This window comes from Eptesicus fuscus, chromosome 10 (assembly GCF_027574615.1).
Source record: "Eptesicus fuscus isolate TK198812 chromosome 10, DD_ASM_mEF_20220401, whole genome shotgun sequence".
Taxonomy (NCBI): Eukaryota; Metazoa; Chordata; class Mammalia; order Chiroptera; family Vespertilionidae; genus Eptesicus; species Eptesicus fuscus.
In genome coordinates, this window is record NC_072482.1 from 73,666,806 (window position 1) to 73,687,304 (window position 20,499).

The 20,499-nt window shown below is 41.3% G+C and overlaps 1 protein-coding gene across 4 annotated transcripts in view; it reads right to left on the reverse strand.

The window, feature by feature from the left end:
- Window positions 1-17,029, reverse strand: part of PEX7 (peroxisomal biogenesis factor 7) — a 64,862-nt gene extending 47,833 nt beyond the window's left edge. The window contains exons 1-4 of one of the 4 annotated variants that reach the window (XM_008162039.3): window positions 16,794-17,029; window positions 15,204-15,261; window positions 12,898-13,048; window positions 323-400 (exon numbers count right to left, since the gene is read on the reverse strand). In XM_008162039.3, the coding sequence (XP_008160261.1) occupies window positions 323-400; window positions 12,898-13,048; window positions 15,204-15,261; window positions 16,794-16,923 (417 nt within the window). In that variant the 5' untranslated portion in view covers window positions 16,924-17,029. Of the gene's footprint in view, window positions 1-322; window positions 401-12,897; window positions 13,049-15,203; window positions 15,262-16,350; window positions 16,613-16,793 lie in introns of those variants that run through there. The other 3 variants (XM_054721807.1, XM_054721806.1, XM_054721808.1) reach the window with 3 other exon arrangements.
- Window positions 17,030-20,499: the final 3,470 nt, after the last annotated feature.

Here is a 20,499-nt window from a genome sequence, read left to right on the forward strand (position 1 = left end):
ATATACACACACACACATATATACACACACACACACTCATACGATATACATATGTGTCTCAAGGACTTTTTAAAAATATATTTTTACATAAAGCAAGATGGCATTTAAGGGGCCAAAATAATCAATGTTGAGCTGATTATTAGTTTACAGCCAAAATATTAGAAAATATTAAATTTTAATAAATGCTTTCATACATTTTTTTAAAAATAAAATTAGCTCCATAATTTAAAAGCTACATAAAAATATTCTAGAATAGAAAAAAAAGCAGTGGAAGCTTTGGGGAAAGGAATATTTGTTTTTAAATACAGTAATATCAACATACCAGTTTGACGGTTTGATCCCATGAACCAGATACCACAAGGTGTTCGCCTCTGGTTTGGCTCCAATCAACACTATATACCTATAAACATTTAAAAGTGTTATTTAGAAAACAAAAGAGCATCAAGTTCAATATTATATTTTATCTCTTTATAACAGTGATAGCCAACTAGAACAACTAATTTACTTTGTTGAAACATCAAGTCTACAAATCTTAACACAGTGTCTGAGAAATAGAAAGTTACCTGTCCACTCCTCCAGACTTATTCCTTACAGATTCTACTTTAATAAAATTCTACAGAATATTTCCAAATCTCCTTCACTAAAACAAATTACACATATTTTTAAACCTACCACAAGTCACTGTTTGCAGCACCCTGAGGAAATGTCAAAGTAGATCAGAAAGCCATCTAAAAAAGCTTGCTGGGTCAATGTTTATCATAAAACATTAAAATTCAATTACTATCACTAGCTGGCCTTTCTTAGAAAAAGCTTATAGGAACTAGGTGATCCTTTCAGATCTCTTGGTAAACAGCTTTAGTTACCCAATGCTGCTATTCTAATCTATGCTTCACTGCTCTCAGTGAACCATTTCAAATAAACTATTTGGAAAAAATTTTGTTGTCATTTTATACAATAGATTATATACAGATCACTACTATAAGCTAAGTTCAACAGAATACTTGCATAATTATACTTTATGAAAGTAGTCCCGACATGGATCTGAGTATGTCATTAAATGTGATCAGCAGGTTATTTTAAATCTAAAAACTCTACCATAGCCGAAACCGGTTTGGCTCAGTGGATAGAGCGTCGGCCTGCGGACTCAAGGGTCCTAGGTTCGATTCCGGTCAGTGGCATGCACCTTGGTTGCGGGCACATCCCCAGTATGGGGTGTGCAGGAGGCAGCTGGTCGATGTTTCTAACTCTCTATCCCTCTCTCTTCCTCTCTGTAAAAAATCAATAAAATATATTTAAAAAAAAAAAAAACTCTACCATATTTATGTAAGAGGTATGAATGTTTGGGGTTTGTAGTGTTTTAAGTATGGGTTACCTGTTCTCAGCTGCCTAGTGCTAAGCTGAGCATGTTGGAGCCTGAGTAAAACCAAAAAATTAGTAATTCTGATCCTATCTTTATTTTCCAGTAGAATTGATATTTTTGTTAGTCATAGATTTTTGCATTAATTTTTATTTTTTTAATTACTGCACTAAGACATTATTTATTTTGACTACTAAGTTTTTTGGGGGCTCCTTTAAATTATGTACTCAAGGTGAGTGCCTCATCCAGCTTGCCCTAGTCCTGGCCCTGATGCTGCCCACATCCATGCAAAAGAGAAAAGAGCAATTATAACAATACAGAAACCACAATCCAGTAACAGAGAGCAGCTCATAAAGCATACAGAAGGGGCAGCAGAAACCAAAGACTGCTACAGCCATCTGTTAATTATGGGTGGAAAGGCAGGTTTGGAAGCAATCACTGAAGATTTTGAGAGCTGAAGAGTTTGATTTTATCTTCTAGTCCAGGGCTCAACAAATATCTTCTGTTAAGGGCCAAATAAATATTATAGGCTTTCTGGACCATTTGCTCTCTGTCAAAACTACTAAACTCAGTCTTGTAGAGCACAAAAGTAGCCATAGATGATATTTAATGAACGGGCATGTCTGTGTTCCAATAAAACTTTATTTCAAATCAGACAGTGGGTTGGGTTTAACCTTGGTATAGTAGTTTGGCAAACCCTGCTCTGGCTGATGTGAACAGTGAAAAATAACTATAAAAGCAAATCTTTATTGAGCACCTACTGCATGTAGGATGTTTCCATAAACAGGTTGTGTATTTTATCTCATTTAATCTTCACATCTATGAAGTAGATAATATGTCAGAGGTTTAATTGCCAAAGCTAGAGCTGAAATCTGAACCTGGGCGGCCTAATTGTAGAACCCATACTTAATCACTTTGTTAGGCCATCTCTACAGCATGCTGCTCCAGGGCACTGTTGAACTGGAACTTCTTGGTGACAATGAGCTGTGATATTAAGGAAATAAAACACTACCCTTATTGGTATCACCCTTCACTAGAGCTTTATTTGGGCTCAGACTTATTTTATTTTGTTTTCATGAACTAAACATATCCAAGAACTTAAAGTCCCTGCCCACCTGGTTAGCTCCTGCTCAAATGTCAACTCTTGGCCCGATGATGTCCTTCATGACATAAGCTTCCCCTGATGAACCCTCAATGATTTAAATGCTTCCTTCTGTGCATTCCAACAGCACCTACTTCTGATTCAGCATTTACCATATTTTACTAATATTCATGTTAAATAACTACCATGCCTGCTAGATTTTGAAAGACCCCTCTAAGTAAAATCTTAAGAGGTACATTTTGTACATCTATGCTCATTGCAATATAACTCAATAAATGTGAATTAAAATAATTAAACCAACCAAATTTATGTTCACAATCTGTAACTTTGCTTTAAGTAGGTATAAATAGCTATTGATTTCATTTTAAAAGATAACTGAATACAACTGAAAACTAACATCATGAGCTCACACTCCACTGCCTCTATCCATTTCCAGCCTGATGCAGGACTTGAGACCCTATGACTCCTCACCTTTTAAAACTGCAAGAGCCTCCATAGGCTCAGAGAGAACCCAACCCTGATGAGATAAAAAGCTGGAGGCAAGAAAACTGTGCTGATGGCAGTGTCCTGTCAGCTGACTTATCTGTCACACAACATGGCAAGCATTAGGGCTCTAGGACAAAACTAAGGATAGGCACACATGATGAGGTTAAAAATGGATTAATAAAGAAGGAAATAAAGGTGACTCAATCAATAACTAGTTTATTTGCTTTACTGTGTTTAAAGTATTAGGGCATGGGGAAGTAACTAACAGTACAAGTCAGGATACTGTGTTTTAAAAAAGAACTATAGACCTAAGTATAAAAGTGGTGCTGGGGTGGAAACTTCAGCTTGATGCCAGAAGAGAAGGACTCAAGCAGGGCCTTGAGGGCTGGCTACAACGTTAATAGCAGGAAGCAGAGGTGCAAACACTGACCAGAAACTCCTCCAAAGATATATATGGGCACAGAAAGCACCAAGATATTAGGACTAGTGAACGCTGCATAATGCCAAGGTTTTGTGCCTGGGGACTGTCAGTGACGCTGGCTTGAACAAACTGGAAGACTGGAGGAAGGAAGATAAGGTGTAATTTTAGACATACTGAGTTTGAGGTGACAGCAAGATAGTCAAGTGAAAATGTATAGCAAGAACAGGAGTTTTGCATTAACTTCAAGCGCTGGAAAAAGTTTATAGCAATAAGGATGTTTGGGATAAGGTCCATTATCCCAACCATAAGTCAACTCACTAATCTATTCAACAAATATTTATTAAGCACCTACTACACTGAGTGGCCAGATTATTATGATCTCTGAATGCATAATAATATGGCCACTCAGTGTACTTCTCTTGAGTACCTCATTTATTTGATATCAAAGATACTATAAATCTTGCACCTGATCAGTTTTCCCCTTTGCACTGGCTGATAGAAAGCTCAGGGCAGCCGAAACCGGTTTGGCTCAGTGGATAGAGCGTCGGTCTGCGGACTGAAAGGTCCCGGGTTCGATTCCAGTCAGGGGCATGTATCTTGGTTGCGGGCACATCCCCAGTGGGGGTGTGCAGGGGGCAGCTGATCGATGTTTCTAAATCTCTATCCCCTCTCCCTTCCTCTCTGTAATAAATAAAATATATTTTAAAAAATTAAAAAAAAAAAAAGAAAGCTCAGGGCAAATAGGTGGTTGATCTCCAGCAAAAGTCTAGAATACTTTTGGTACCCATTTGAGATACAAATACACTTGAGTGTCCAGATTACTATGCGTTCAGAGATCATAATAATCTGGCCACTCAGTGTATATACAAGGGACAAATTGAGGGGTGGGGGTACAATGTAAGACAAGATAGATGAAGTCCCAACCCTCATGGATGTTATATTTTAGCGGGGGAAACAGGCTGTAAATAAATAAATAAATAAATAAATAAATAAATAAATAAATAAAAAAAAATTACAAAGGCAAGTAAGGAGACTAGAAAACAATGACAAGGGCAGGAGGTCACTTCTCAATAGTGGCCAGGGAAGACCGTTCTGAGCAAAGAACTCTGTGCAGTGAAAGAGAAAACTCTGCAGATTTGAGAAGAAAGGCTTTCAGTAGAAGAACAGGGAAAGGCCCTGAAGCATGAAACAAGTGTGTCATGTTTGAGGAACAGCAAGGTCAAATAGGAGGGACAAGAACCCATAGGGCCATGGTTACGGGTTTATATATAATTTCTCTTAAGCAGCTACACCCATCAACTACCAGCTAGATTACAGCATTCTTCTAACTGCTCTCCCCATTCATTTTTGCTCACCTCCAATCTGTTATCTACATTGCATAAAAAATTACCTTTGTAAGACACACTTAATGTCGTCCCCCCCTGCACAAAGCCCTTCAGTCATTTCATCCTATATAGTTCCTGCAATTTACAGTCCTCACTCTACACTGAGATGTATTCATGCTACTTACTACTGAAAGATAAAAGCATGCAAAACTACACATGACTAGGGATTCATACATATGTAGAACTAAAAGAAAAAATACATAAACAGAAAATTCAAGATAGTGGTTGCTCCTGGAAAGAAAGGAAGAAGGAAAAAAGGAAGGAAAAGAAAAGGATAGAAAAAAAAAAGACAGAAGAACAGTAACCAGGGGCTCCACGGTATCGGTAAGGTTTTATTTCTTCAGCTAGGTGATGAATATACAAGTGTTCATCATACATTTTTTAAATATTTTTATATGCATATAATATTTCAGAGTAAATTATTTTAAATCTTCAATGTCTTTCCACTGACCTTAACATAAGGGCCAAAATGCTCACTGCTCTGGGCACATAGGCTCAATCCTTCCCCTTCCAGCATGCACTTCCCTTTGCTGCTAACCCTGTTCCTCTGACCTCTCCACCTAAATAGCCAATTCCTACTCTCCTGTCAGACTCAAGGACGTCCTCTTCCCCAGACCAGACCCTCCCCTCTTGTAGCACTCTGCACATTCACAGCACTGGCCACATTACAACTTAGATAACCAGCAGCTTAGGACTCTCTCCCCAGAGGGGCAAGGACTCCAGAAGGGTAAGGACCCTGCCTGACTGGTTCATCTTCCCCAGTAGGCCTTTGCAGACAGTAGAGTTAAAGTTTTTGGAATGAATGAAGGGGCAGAAAAACAAATCTGAATGGAAAACACATCTCCCAATAGTCCACTCTTCCATCTCTTCCCTATTCCCAATTCCCCCTCCTCTACCACTCAAACAGTGCACATGGCAAATGGTCAAAGTATAAAAAAGAAGAGAAATACGCAGCTCTGCTTTAAAAGCAGGGTTCTCTGAAAGCCTATCTTATGAAATTGCTCTTGGCAATGGTGAAGAAAATTAATTTAAAAATTGCAAAAAGAAAAAGACACTGAACAATATTTTGTGCTACTTTATGAAATCTAAACCTCATCAAAATCAGTTTGAGAGGACAGATTTTATTACTGAAACTAAGTCCCAAAGAGTTCATTTTAAATCTACTGTACAATATTGCCCTTTTAAAAGTTGGCTTATTTAATTAAAAATCATCAAAGAAAAACTGTCTGGAATGTTCACACTTATCTGTATCAATACAAAGGAAAGGAACACTGACTTTTAATTACTGAGTAGAAAGGGCTACATGTTTCTTTTAATGTGAAATGAATTTTTTAATCTTTCATGACAGAAAATTTTTAATGTGCATACAAGTAAAGAAAACAGAATAATAAATCCCTGGGTATCTGTCATTTACCTTCTATAATTATTGACATTTTGCCTAACTTGTTTTATCCCATTATTGACTAATTGACTACTGGAGTATTTTAACATCAGACAATTTCACTCATAAATAGTTCAGAAGATAAGGATGGTTTTCTTTTTTATATATGCACAAAGTCATTTTCAAACCCAACAAGATGAACAAAAGTTCCTTAATATCATCTAATACTGTCCATTTTCATATTACCCCAGTTGTCTTAAAAATGTCTTTTTACAGTTCATTTGAATCAGGTTCCAAATAAAGCCCATATTTTACATCTAGGTGCTATGTCTCTGAGGTCTCTTCTAATCTAGGAAAGTCCTCTTCCCCACCTTGCTTTGCCTGCCCGCCTCTTCCCATGACATTTATTTCTTGAAGAAACAAAGTTAATGGTCCTATAGTATCTTCACATTCTGGACTTGGCTAATTGTTTCCTCATGGTGGTGTTTAACTTTTCTTCTACCTTTCCTATTTCCTTTAAATTGAAGTTAGATCTAGAGGCTTCATTAGATTCAGTTCAATCTTTTCTTTAGCTTCCTATTGTATTAGAAGGTATATAATTTCTGGTTGACCCACTTGTAGTGATGCTAAAATTGTTCAGAAGATGTATCAGTCTTAAATTAATGGTTTCAGCATCCATGCATAACCCTTGCTTAGAGTCGTTTCATTAGGGGCTACAAAATGATGATGTTATTCCTCCTGCATTTATTAGCTAGATTTCTGTTATAAGACATTTTCCACATCAACTGTTTACCCCACAATAAAATTCATATAGGAAAGGCAGGATGAATGCCTTCATTCCTTACCTTTATTTATCAATATTCAGAATGAGGCAGTTATCCTAGTAATCTTCAATGGTGACCAGTTGGGTGTTTGTTTTTTTATGAGTGAAAATATACATATAAGTGTGTCTATGTGTGTGTATAGTGTTTCAATCCATTGCTGTCATTCCTTTTGGTGTTCAAATTGCCCCATCATAATCAATGAGAGCCTCTTCAGGTTGTATTTTCTAACCTTTTGACAAGATCTCAGTGGCCTTTCATAACTTCCTGACCAACCATCTCTATGTGCCACAACATTATTTCTTGTCTTTCTCACAATTATTAGTAAATATCAAACTACACCAAGCAGGGTGATAAAGAGAGACGGGGAGGAAGGGAAGAAGAGAGGGAGGGAGGGAGAGATCTCTTTGGTTGACAAATCTGTTATTGGATAGTTTTAAATATAAATACATTTCTAAAGAGAACAAAATGGTGTTAAATGCATGAGTTGTGCCCTAACTGGTTTGGCTCAATGGATAGAGCATTGGCCTGCGGACTCAAGGGTCCCAGGTTCGATTCTGGCCAAGGGCATGTACCTTGGTTGTGGGCACATACCCAGTAGGGAGTGTGCAGGAGGCAACTGATCGATGTTTCTCTCTCATCGATGTTTCTGACTCTCTATCCCTCTCCCTTTCTCTCTGTAAAAAAATTAATAAAATATATTTTTAAAAATGCATGAGTTGTCACTCTGCATTAATATTTTTTTGGTACCTATCATTATAAGCTTATCAGCTACTATCATTATCAAAGAGGTAAATAATTGACTCTTTTTTTAAAATAAGGCACATTTTTACTATGAAATGTATAGTTAAATACATTTTCTCCACAACATACTACTTGTTGGATACTTATTTCAAAAATACATTTTATAAGCAATGATAAAAAAAAAACTTTAAATGGATCAAATATCTTTTAAGTTTTCAGCAAACTGATAAGCCTTGCCATTTGACAGTGAAGACAAATTTTAACTATTTTTAAGAATGGTAATAAGCACACTGAAAAGTAGATATTGAAATAAACATTGTCTATGTCATCTTTACTAGTAAATGAGTTTGAACTCGCTTTCCATAGCACACAGTGCTGTAAGTCATGAAGTAGAGAAGCAAAGATAAAACTCCTAATTACCCTCTTTTTTCTCCTCGCTCAACCTTTTAAAATTTTCCTATTCTTCCACTCCTATTATATATTCAGCAGCAGTCTAAGCTAACAGCATTTTATGGGGCCCAAAAGACATAACGGCCTCTGCAGCTGCCAGTTAACATAGAGAAGAACTTGATTTCTGCTTTGATGCTAAATTTAGAAGCCAGGCAAAGGAATAATGTCCATGATTTTCTTTCATTTCACCAAGACCTTTATTCCTCAAGACCTAAAATATATCTAGGTCTTGGATTTCTCCTTTTTGCTTCAGTACCTACTGATCTGACTATCTGAAAATTCATTGTTGGACATTTTTCAGTTACTGAGTGGTGAAATGAGTAACTGGAAGATTCCCAACTTGTTTCATGCCTTTACAACCCTACTATAATAAGAGCAAATAATAATAATAGCTCATATTTATTTAGTGCTGGCTCTGTTCTAAGCACTCACAACAAACCTAAGACACCCACTATTGTTCTCGTTTGCAAATGAAGAAACTAGGTTTAGGGAAAATAACTTGCCCAAGGTCACACAGCAGGAAAGTTATAGAGCCAGGATTCAAAACCATACTGTTCGTCATTCTAAACTCTCTCCCATGGGAGAAAATGACCCATTGTGTGCTATTCTATTGTAAAACAAAGTTTCTCTGAACACATTGGTGGGAAAAAATAGGAATCAGCTGTGATCATTCACTTACTAATTTATTCAACAAATTTTTATTAGCTCCTCAAAACTCTCCTTTGACTTTAAATCCTTTTAAGTGTCTCTGCATATTTGGTATAAGAAGCAAACTTCAAATAAATGCTGTGCTTCTCTTTAATGGAAAAATGCCAAATATTTGGTATTATAATACTGAGTTTTAAGTTGATCATCAGAAATTCTTTCTCTTAATAACCTCATGGAGGATGACCTTTATGAGATTCCCACAGTTCTCTATTCATCACCCTGCTTGGTGTAATTTGAGTTTTATAAACAACTAGAGGCCCAGTGCACAAATTTGTGAACCAGTGGGGTTCCTTGGCCTGGTCTGCAGGGATCGGGCCGAAACTAGCTCTCCGACATCCCCTGAGGGGTCCCGGACTGCGAGAGGGCGCAGGCCAGGCTGAGGCACCCCACCAGCGCACAATCAGGGCCAGGGAGGGACGCAGGAGGTTGGCCAGCCGTGGAGAGACCACGGGAGGGCTCCAGGGCGTGTCTGTCCCATCTCGCTCAGTCCTGATCGGCTGGACCCCAGCAGCAAGCTAACCTACCAGTCAGAGCGTCTGCCTCCTGGTGGTCAGTGCACATCACAGTGAGTGGTCGACCAGTTGACTGACTGCCCCCTGGTGGTCAGTGCATGTCATAGCGAGCAGTTGAGAGTCCTTAGCATATCATTAGCAAATTACACTTTGATTGGTTGAATGGATGACTGGACAACCGGACACTTAGCATATTAGGCTTTTATTATATAGGAGGATTGTGAGAAAGACAAGAAGTAATGTTGTGGCACATAGAGATGGTTGGCTCCCAAAAGGTTCCTTCTTGTTCACACAATCACAACTTTGTCCTTCAGGAAAAGCTCTGTCCCTTCCTCATCTGAAGGGTGAATCTCATTTAGGTGAAAGCAGGAGTGGTATAGAGTTAGAACTGGGCATGTGATGCTCTTCTAGCCACTGAGACATGAAGCGTACTGCTGTGGGGCTTTAGGAAAGTCCCAAGATAGGGACATTCACTTTTTTTGCTCTTTGACTTCACCGGGTGATGAGATAATAGTTGGAACTATAAGAAGAATAAGAAGAAAAGAAACCCGCTAAGGATAAGAGAGTGGAAAGACAGAAGGAACTTGAGTATTTGATGGCATTGTCAAGCTTTGAATTAACCAAGCTTAGACCCATTCCACCTCCATATGCTTGGTTATGTGGAATAATAAACTCTGATTATTGCATGCATTTTTTTTGTTCAGTTTTTTATTATACTAACAGCCAAGGCATCCTAACTGATACAAATGATTTTCAAAAACTGCATTTGAAAAGAAAATGAGGACGGACAATCTAGAATAATAGTCTGACAAAAAACAAACAACAAAGTATGACCTCAGTTAAAAAAAACAGTTACATGATTATAGGATGATGTATAACAGCAGTTCAAATAACAAAGATTGAGGTACTTTAGTAACAGATTTAAAGTAACCCAACACTATGACATGGCTGAAGAAAATATACAGCCAGGTTAGGTAATATTATTAGAATTAGAGGCTCAAGATTATGTTGGCAAAGTCATATAAAGCCCAGCACTGATCAACACATTTATGGAATAAATTAGGTATAGAATATTAAAAGCAACATTAAAGAACAGGAGAGTATGCAAAGGAGTTTACCAGGAGGGTGACAAATGTAGAGACCATGTAATCTGAGGACAGGCTGAAGGAATTACAAGTGCACAGTCTGGAAGAGAGAAGGCTAAAGGGGACATGATGACTATTTTCAAGGGTTCTCCTAGAAAAGGGAGATTGGACTTAATCTCACCCCTTCACAGAAAGGCATTAGAAGAAACAGTTGGTTGCCATGGAGAATAGATCTGGGCCTAAGAGAGCAGTTTCTAACCATTACAGCAATCTAAAAGTCAGGTTAGTTATGTGAGACAGTGAAATTCAATTTCACAGAAATGAAGCAAAGACTGAGAGACCATCATGAGGAACATTCTAGAATAGTATTTTCCAGAAGGTAGCATGTACAGGGTAGGGCAAAGCAGGTTTACAGTTGTGAGTACATGAAACACAGTTTATTCTTAAATTATTCTTTATTAATTGTTGCATTATTTTCCATACAAACAACTGTAAACCTACTTTTGCTCCATTCTGCAGTACACACACCACTGGCTGTATGAGAATATTTTAACTGGTACATAGACATCAACCCCATGGTTTCATGAATATAACTATTTTAGGATGAGTGAAATAACATAAAGCTTGTTTAAAGAAAAACATTAAGTGATATAGCCTACTTAACATAATTAGATATTTTATGACCCATTAGTTACAGCCCTAGAATTTATATAGATAAACAATACACAGCACCAAAGATTTAATAAAAAGAAAAAAAAACTTTTGAGAGAAAAAATATTTTTAAAAAAATTTTTTTAATTAATTCTCCTATATAATAAAAGCCTAATATGCAAATCGACTGAACAGCGGAACGACCAGCAGAATGACTGGTCACTGTGACATGCACTTACCACCAGGGGGCAGATGCTCAATGCAGGAGCTTCCCCTAGCCTGCAGGCCCCAGGCCAGCCAAGGCGGGTACCAGAAGGGCCACCCCTGACCCCAATCGCCTGGCGGATCACCCCATAGAGGGAGGTGACTGGTGGTGGCAGCAGGGTGGGGCCGGTGAGCAGGTGGCGCCAGGCCGTCCAAGACAGGTGCCAGCGGGGGCCCCTCCGATCACCCCACTGGTCGCCCCACAGATGGGCCCTGATTGCCGGCCAGGCCTAGGGATCCTACCTGTGCATGAACTTCGTGCACCAGGCCTCTAGTAAGTAGTATAAGAATATGGCAAAAATCATGAAGGTACCACAAAAACGTCTGCATTTTGGACATCCTGCTCTGTGGAATTTCTTGCATTGAACATCCTGAAACTAAATTTCTTCTTTATCAAAGTTGTCTTAATTTTCAGTGATTCTATGAAAATATGATAATGTATAACTACCCTTATTCAAAGAGCCTTCACAATAAAATAGAAAAACTATAATTTTTCATTATTTTCAGTCACAATTTTAGAAACACTGATTTTTAACAGCTATAGCTACAAAATGATGTCTAAAATCCTCATAATGAATCTTTTATCACAAAAGACTAATATTCTTACATCTGATAAGCATTTACTAAATAAAGGTTTCTATGGGCCAGGCCCCGTGTAGACACAAATTTTAAAGTCAATTTGCAAGTTTTCATTTGAAGGATCTATTGCTACCTCGAGAAAAATTTTTAGACATTTAAAGTAAAACATCTTGGGCAGGGGGGTGGGGCATGGGGGAGAGGTAAGAGATCAACCGAAGGACTTGTATGCATGCATATAAACATAACAAATGGACGCAAGACGCTGGGAGGGGTGTGAGGGCATGTGCCGTGCGGGTAGGGGAGGCTGGGGGAAGATCAATTGGGGAAAATAAAAAAGGAAACATATGTACTACTATTTGTAATACTTTAAACAATAAAAAAAAAATAAAGTAAAACATCAAAAGAGAATGTCTTTCCCATCATGTTCATTAAAAACATAGATATATTTTAATATGACTTAAGAAGATCAAACTATTTTTTATGCTACACACTGACACATGAACCAGATTTAGATTTAAAATCTCTTTAGTAATTGATGCTCTTGCTCCAATATATTCTGAAAATCCTCAGGAATCCTACTGAAGACCTAAAGGCAATCTTTCGATATCTTTGTGAAAAGTCCGCCTACCTCTATCTTGAGGCAGATCATGACAGGCATATTCCTACAGCATGAAGACAGCGATGGGCCTCGCTAGAGGAACTGGTGCCACAGGATGCTTACTACTGGAGGCATTTTTACTGACCAATGAGTAGCCTGACCTTTTCTTCTTTCCTACCTCTTTTGGCCAAGAGGTAGTTTAAGTCTGAATAATCAAATAAGTGACTTATAACATGGAGGACAAACACCAAAGCTTAAACTTCTTATCCCCTGAAGACATTTCCCCAAGTTTGCGTCCCCAAATGTATTTCACCCAAAGAAAAACCACAGGCCCAGGAAGACTCCCTTCCTACCTCCTGAGTGTGCTCCTTGTAGACCTGCAGTGGCCCTGTGGGTTTGGCAGTGTCCCAGAGCTGCAGCGAGCCATCCCCACTACAAGTGACCAGGACATGTTCATTGTTCTCACTCCAGGTCACATCAAACAAACCATCGTTCCAGTCAAAGCTATACCAGGAAAAATTACAACAAAAACATCTAGTTATATAGGCAGTTGAACGTAAAATAAAAATAACGTTACAGCTTTAAGTTTCTCATATTTTAACACATATTATCTCACCTGATCTTCACAACAATGAGAAATAAGTAGAACTGGCACTTGTCATATGCAGAAACAAGTTCGGAGAGGTTAAAAGAATAGCCGAATTCATACAGCTAGAAAACTGTAAAGCTATATTAAAATTAGGTCTGCCCGCTAGCAATACAGCACTATTTACATGAGGGCATGCTGCCATACTTGGGTGCTCACTGTTTTCTGTGGTTCAGAGGCGGGACTAGCAAGCACTTTAAGATACTAATTTAGAGCAATAATTTCAATGTCTCCCATAAATCTTTCACATGAGCTATGAGCAGGTAGTTATTTTCTGACAGCATTTCCTTTTCTTTCTCTACCTTGACTGCTCCGATGGAGGTGTTGAGTCCAACATACAGACAAGACGTGCATAGAAAGACAGGAAAGATATCTACAAAATGGGTAATAGCTTCTGAATGAGTGAAGCTAAATGACATTAAGAAGAGAGCAAAGATACAAATGTCACACAGCAGTAGACTAACTAGTTCATTTTTTTTTTTTAGTTTTATAATTTCTAAATGGACACTAAAAGACAAAAGCTGTAGAAGAAAATGACAATCAAACTTAATGGCAAAAATAAGTTCTATACTTCGGAAATGCTGACGTTTCTTTTATACTGCAAATTTAAAAAAAAAACTTTATGGATAAAGAAGATTCAAAACCTAATCCTATTAAGGCTTTAGTAGCAAGAGAGAATACATATAAGTTAATAATAATAATAAGAATAAGAGTAATATGGTAATTAACCGTCACTCCGCGACACCCGCAGCCAATCAGGAGTGAATATGCAAATTAGCGGGACAAAGATGGCAGCGGCCACAGAGCCAGCTGGGAGGGAGGCTTGAGTCGCCCCTGGTGATGGAGGAAGCCAAGCTTCCCACCTGCCTGGGCCAGCTGTGGAAGGAGGGGCCTCTGGACGGCGGCCACGGAGCAGGCTGGAGCAAGCAGGAGGCTTGGGTCACCCAGGCCAGCCACCAAGGGAGGGGCCTGCAAACGGCCCTCAGCCCCTTACCCAGGCTGGCCATACCTCCACTGGGGTGAGGGTCCCTGCTGGGGGGCGTGACCAGCCTGCAAACAGCCATCAGCCCCTCACCCAGGCTGGCCAGGCACCCCAGCAGGGACCTCCACCCTTAAGGGGGTGTGGCCAGCCTGAAAATGGCCCTCAGCCCCTTACCCAGGCTGGCCACCCCCCCTCCAGCGGGAACCCTCACCCCATGGGGCGTGGCTGGCCTGAAAACTGTCCCAGCCCCTTGCCCAGGCCACCCCGCCCCCCAAGGGAATCCCCACCCTGATCCGGGACACCCTTCAGGGCAAACCAGCCAGCCCCCACCCGTGCACCAGGCCTCTATCTATACTAATAAAAGGGTAATATGCTAATTAGACTGGGAAACCTTCTAGGAGACATTCCGGACATTCTTCTGGATAAAGCCATGGTGGCAGGGCCGAGGTAGAGGTGGTTAGGGGCCAAGAGGGGAGGGCAGTTGTGGGTGATCAGGCCAGGATGGGACAGCAGTTGTAGGTGATCAGGCCAGTGTGGGGGGGGGGGGTTGTTGGGGGTGATCAGGCCAGCAGGGGGGGCAGTTTGGGGTGAGCAGGCTGGTGGGGAGGCCAGTTGGGGGCGAGCAGGCCATCAGTGGGGGTCAGTTGGGATGATCAGGCTGGTGGGGGGGGGGCAGTTGAGGGTGAGCAGGCCAGAGGGGGGCAGTTGGGGGCGAGCAGGCCAGTGGGGAGGGCAGTTGGGGGCGAGCAGGCTGGCGGGGGGGCAGTTGGGGCCGAGCAGGCCGGCAGGGAGGGCAGGCCGGCAGGCAGAGTGAGCGGTTAGGAGCCAGCCGTCCCGGATTGCTAGAGGGATATCCGACTGCCGGTTTAGGCCCGATCCTGATCAGGCCTAAACCAGCAGCCGGACATCCCCCGAGGGGTCCCAGATTGGAGAGGGTGGAGGCCGGGCTGATGGGACCCCCTCCCCCGCCCCCCCGCACAAATTTCATGCACTGGGCCACTAGTAAGTTAATAATTAGAGAACCATCTTACCTTCTAAAAATCCTAAGCCCAGATTCATCTTGATCCAATATTAGCAGAGTTCCACAGCCTAAGGGAAAAAAAAGTTGAGGTCATGCTGTTGAACCCACCAGGGGACCATCTAGGTCAAGGAGGGATCAAGCACCGAGTACCTAACTTTACTACCATGAATTTCTCCCCGAAGTTATTGAGACCATGTTTACAAAATAATGGGTTTGTGTTCTCCATTTGTCTTTCTATATTGTGCTTCAATAATTAAATATTAAATTTATCATCTCACTTATGCTTGGAATCCCAACAGCCCTAACAGAGGAGATATTTGAGTTCATATTCTGTGGCCAGGCAGGTACCAAGCACACAAACGTCCTAGATAGGTATTATCATCATCATCCCTATTTACAGGTGATTAAACCTCTGGCTTACAGACCTGTAGGCCTCTGCTCCTACTACATCACACTGCCTTGCCAATAGATCTCAAATGCATTAAACATGGGGTTTTAAGACAAAATAGCTGGTGGAATTTACCACAAACTTGGTGGTAAAGGGCTGAACAGAATATATGTTATATACCGAAGATGAATTATTTTTATTAAGGGACCAGCATATTTTAAAAGGTATATTTGTTATAGGAACTGGGGAGGGGACTCTTTTATTTAAACCTGACTGATTTTTTTTTTAATATTAACTCCTTTAAAGTTTTTGTAAAGGTTTTCATTTAAAATATCACAAACTCATGGGTCTTCAACCTAACTGATGGGCAATTATTGTAAATCTAAATGTGCAAGCACTAAGAGCTAATGGTGACAATACAAGAAAGCAAATATTTCCTCCGAGTTTTGGAAATCACAGTATTTTTTTTTTCATGTGTGGGACCAAACAAAAACTACTACAGGAAGCTGACATTATATAGGGACTTATTTCATAGATTTTCGGTGTGTAAATAATAGCTAGGACATGAATTAAGAGAAGAAAAAATTAAGACTGAAACCCTTCATTTCAATCTAGTCCATGACAATTAACTTAATCCCCAAATAAGTGCTTGCAAATAAATGTATGTATTCCTGCTGAGACAACAAACCGTGAGGGCAGAACTTAAATAAATGTCATAATGGCAATTGCGAGGAAACTCCAAGCGCAGGCTCAGGGGCACTCGATTTACCCCTGACGGCGGGATGCTGACGGCGGGGAACCGGGACGAAGGAACAGGCACTGGGGTGACCCTGCGGACGGTTTTCCAAGTGCTGTGGCGGGTCCGACCGGTCAGAGGGGCCATAAGGCGAAACACACTCTTCCTCGGGCAGCGTGGGCATGGGGGAGAGAGGGGTGTCGGATGGCTGCGGAATCGGGGCGCTCTTAAGGAATAAGGACAAGGACCCGGGCCAGTAGGCATCTTCCATAAGCTATTTCCGCGCCGTCACTGGGGGAGACATTGACACCAACTCCCCACACTGGACAAAGGAGGGCGCGGGGCCCATCGGCTCCTCGGCGCCCCCTGGCGTTCAGTTGTGGCGCCGTCTGCTGTCGGAAGTGCTACCCGACGAGCGGGAGGAGCCGGGCTCGGCTGGAACCCGCCCCCGCCCCGGCGGCGGGGCCCGGCCTCACCCGCGATTCCGTAGTGCTGCGCGGCGGCGCAGGCCAGGCGGCCGGGCAGGTACGGGGAGAACTCGGCGGCGTAGCCGTGGCGGCCCGGCACCCGCAGCGTCCGCACCGACCCGCCGTGCGCCGCGCTCATCCCGCCCGCGCCTCGGGACCGCGCCTCCCGGCCGCTGGCGCCGAGGGGAAGCCGAGGGGAAGCCGAGGCGGACTAGCCCAGAAGTTGGACACCCGGAGGACGAGGCGGAAGTCGAGACACCTGGTGTCCTGAACGCTGGGTTCCTATTGGTCGCGAGTGAAAGGGCATTGACGCCTACGGGATTCATTTTTGTTTTGGGCAAGACAAACTAATTGGCGCCACCTGTAATGAACTGGATACTACAGGGCAGTGCGGGTTAGGTGACAACTTTCATTTTGCTTATCAGCCTCCATTGCGGGGCTATCTGGTTTTTATTAATTCATTGAGCTTTTGAAATTCTGGCATCTGGAAATGTCCCTCAATTATTACAAAATGAGACAGGCGACAGTAAACTCTGAAATCATGCAGCTAGTCCAAAAAGCATTTGAGAACTGCGTTGCCCAAGGTAACTTGAAGTAATATTAAATCAGGTGGAGTGAAGCTAAGTAGAAAAGGCATTAACTTTAAAAAGAAACCTCACTTCATGTATTGTATAGTAAGTGCTCAGATGCAGGGCTAATTAAGGAAAACTAAGGCTTATTCACTCATTCATTCAAACATTTACTAACCATGTATTATGTGGAGGGCGACCATACATAACTTATCTGGCAAACAAGACACTTTGAGAATGTAAGAGGGTGCAGTTGATAAATAAGCGAGGTGAATAGACACACACCTAGTTGTGTAGTCAGTTTAACTATACACCAAGTACAGTGCTAGGCACTTGGGATTCAAAAGCAATAACATAGACACTATGCCCTCAAGAGATAAGTCTAGTAGACATGTCATCAGTTAGATGTAATCAAAATAATATAGGTGCTAGGAGAATCCTATTAATTATACTGGTCAAGAATACAGCTGTAGTTGGGAGAATTTGCATATAACCCTGTCATACATATTTAGATGGATAGATTGAGAGTGGGTCCTACATTGGGAACACGACTCGGCAGAGTTCTTAAGAGTATCAGAGAAAATAAGATAAAACATCTATTCCATTGCCGGGCATATAGTAGGCATGCAAAAAATATGACAACCACTGCTATTATAGCAGGAAAGAATTTTCTAGCACAGACCCAAGTATTCAAGAAGTAGAGGATTTCTTTATTTTCTTGAACAAACTTAAATCTCCATCCCTCTAGGCCGTTAGAAAATTCAAGCTCATCAAATTCGGGGTTTCCTGGCTTCCTAGGGTCACACCAGAATCTGACACTGGAGTGTAAAGTTTACAACAGTAGGATCATCAGCACCTGAAACGAAACGGTGTCTGGCAAACAGTGAAGAAGAGTCTCTCTCACCTTCTGTCTGTTAGGGTCACCATAGACATCTCCCTGTGCAAGTCTGAATTATCGTGTGAATGCGCATTTCCATGCCATGCTTGAAGCCAAGCAGGGCCCAGGTCTCTTTACTGAGATGGGCTCCCACTAACCGGGACGGGGTTGGAGATGGGGATGGGGAGGGGGTGAAGGCCATGAAACCATTCCCACCAAGGGGCAGGGCCAGGTTGCTGGCCCTTCTCCAGGCTGGAGACACTTTCCCACTGATCTTTCTCTGCCATCACATGGTCATCTCTTGCCTCCCTCTTCTTAAGGGCACATCAAAACTCTGTTCAGTGCGTTTAAAGACTGTCAGCAGCTTCCATGCCAGTACGTCAAGTGCCCTGAGGCCAGGAATCACAGAGGCGCTGGCTATCTATTTGGAATAGGGAAAGGAAAAAAAACTCCAGTACAGCAAAATGCAAATCAATACCAAACCAATTGTCCTGGCATACTGTTAATGAAGAAAAGGAATAAAACATCAATTAATCATTAATTAATAACAATTGACAGTAAAAACATAGATGGTTAGAAGCTAACAGAATGTTGCATATGCTTCCCCTCACTCCTAACCCACACAAGCCCCAGACTCAGCATACTCCCTCCCCATGGACCTGAGATGGGACAGGAGGGCCTCATCACCCAGGCAGTATTCCTCATATTTCATATCCCTGCCTCTGAATCTCATTGGGTAATTTTTATAATGCAGATTCTTAGGACACACCATGGATACATTCATTCAAAATCCCAGGGCCTGGAAATCTGCGTTTTAACAAGCTCTCTGAGCAATTCTCATTCGTTGGCTAAAGCATAGAGAAGAACACATTTGCAAAGTGCTCAGCCCTGACAAGGACTTGAACAGTGGAAGCAAACACTGGGAGCAGAAGGGAAAAGACACTGCAGGCAGAGCAAGCTGGAGTTCATAAGGTGTTCAGGAAGGGATATCATTCATAAAATATTGACATCATCGAATTACACAGCATCTCCTCCTGAACCTAGAGGAGATCACCAGAACTGAATTACTCCCATAGCAAAATGGAACCAGGCTCACATTTAATTCTTACCATGGACTTTATAGATGGCATCTGAGCGTTGGGTTTTAGCTATCTACTTCATTCGTATTAGAACATAAATATACAAAATGTCAGACTTAATTCAACCATCTCGGGAGTTTCTGTTTGAGGGGAACACTTTGTATGTGTGTTTTCATGTCCTTTGCACTTGGGTAAACCTGAGATCCAACGTCACTTCCTTCACAGCCCCAAGTGCTGTGTTTTCAGAGGTGGCACAAGACTTGTGAGCTCCTGAATCAGTGTCAACATGAAGGCTGCCGTCACTTTGTTTTTCAGACATGGACAACTTAAATTCCAATTTAAACCGCATTATCCTAACTGAATAAACACGGAGTGGGAGCCCTGACGTTCTTTAAACCCACAGTAACCGAGAGAGACCAAAGAGGCAACAGCTGGCTGGCCATGAATGCCTACACCTGCAAACGAAAAGGAAACATACACCAGTCCCCAAACTTTCCTTCTAGGAGTAGCCACTACATATGAAAAGGCGTGGGAAGGATGCAACAAATGTGACAATTTTATTTAGTGTTATAAGCACAGTGAAGCCTTCAACATTAGTTTGGAATTAAATAAATACTCATAAGCTGAATAAATGTTTTAATTTATTTAACATTTATTAAATAAATGTTAGAGCCTGGTGTGAAGGAAAGGAGCCACATGCTAACCTGACAAGCTCAGGGGAGGCCTGTGTGGCAGTCTTGCAAACTCAGAGACCTGAAATAACCACAAAGGATGGTTTGAAAATTAAATATTTAACTACAAACAGGTAATAGTGGGTAGTCATGTCCTTGTCCGATATCTTCCCTGACAAAGGTCAACTTAGATCTTCTTTACTGAGCCCATTTGCCTTTTTGCCTCTAAGATAACATATCTGTGAGATGTCTGTGTAACTTGTAACTTCCTTCTTTTGCTGGAGCCCCTGGGGCACAACCAAATGTGGTGGGCGCCAGGACAGATACTTCAAATTCCATCATTATCATGTTAATTGTTCCTGTACCCACCTAAGTATGTGTCCATCATTTTACTTTTTATCCAATCCCAGGGGTTTCCCACCGTTTGACTTTATCCCACCTCCTTAATCCGTCACCAATGAATTTCATGTAGCCCACTTATGTCCCTCCTCTGATGGCAATGTATAAATACAGATGTAA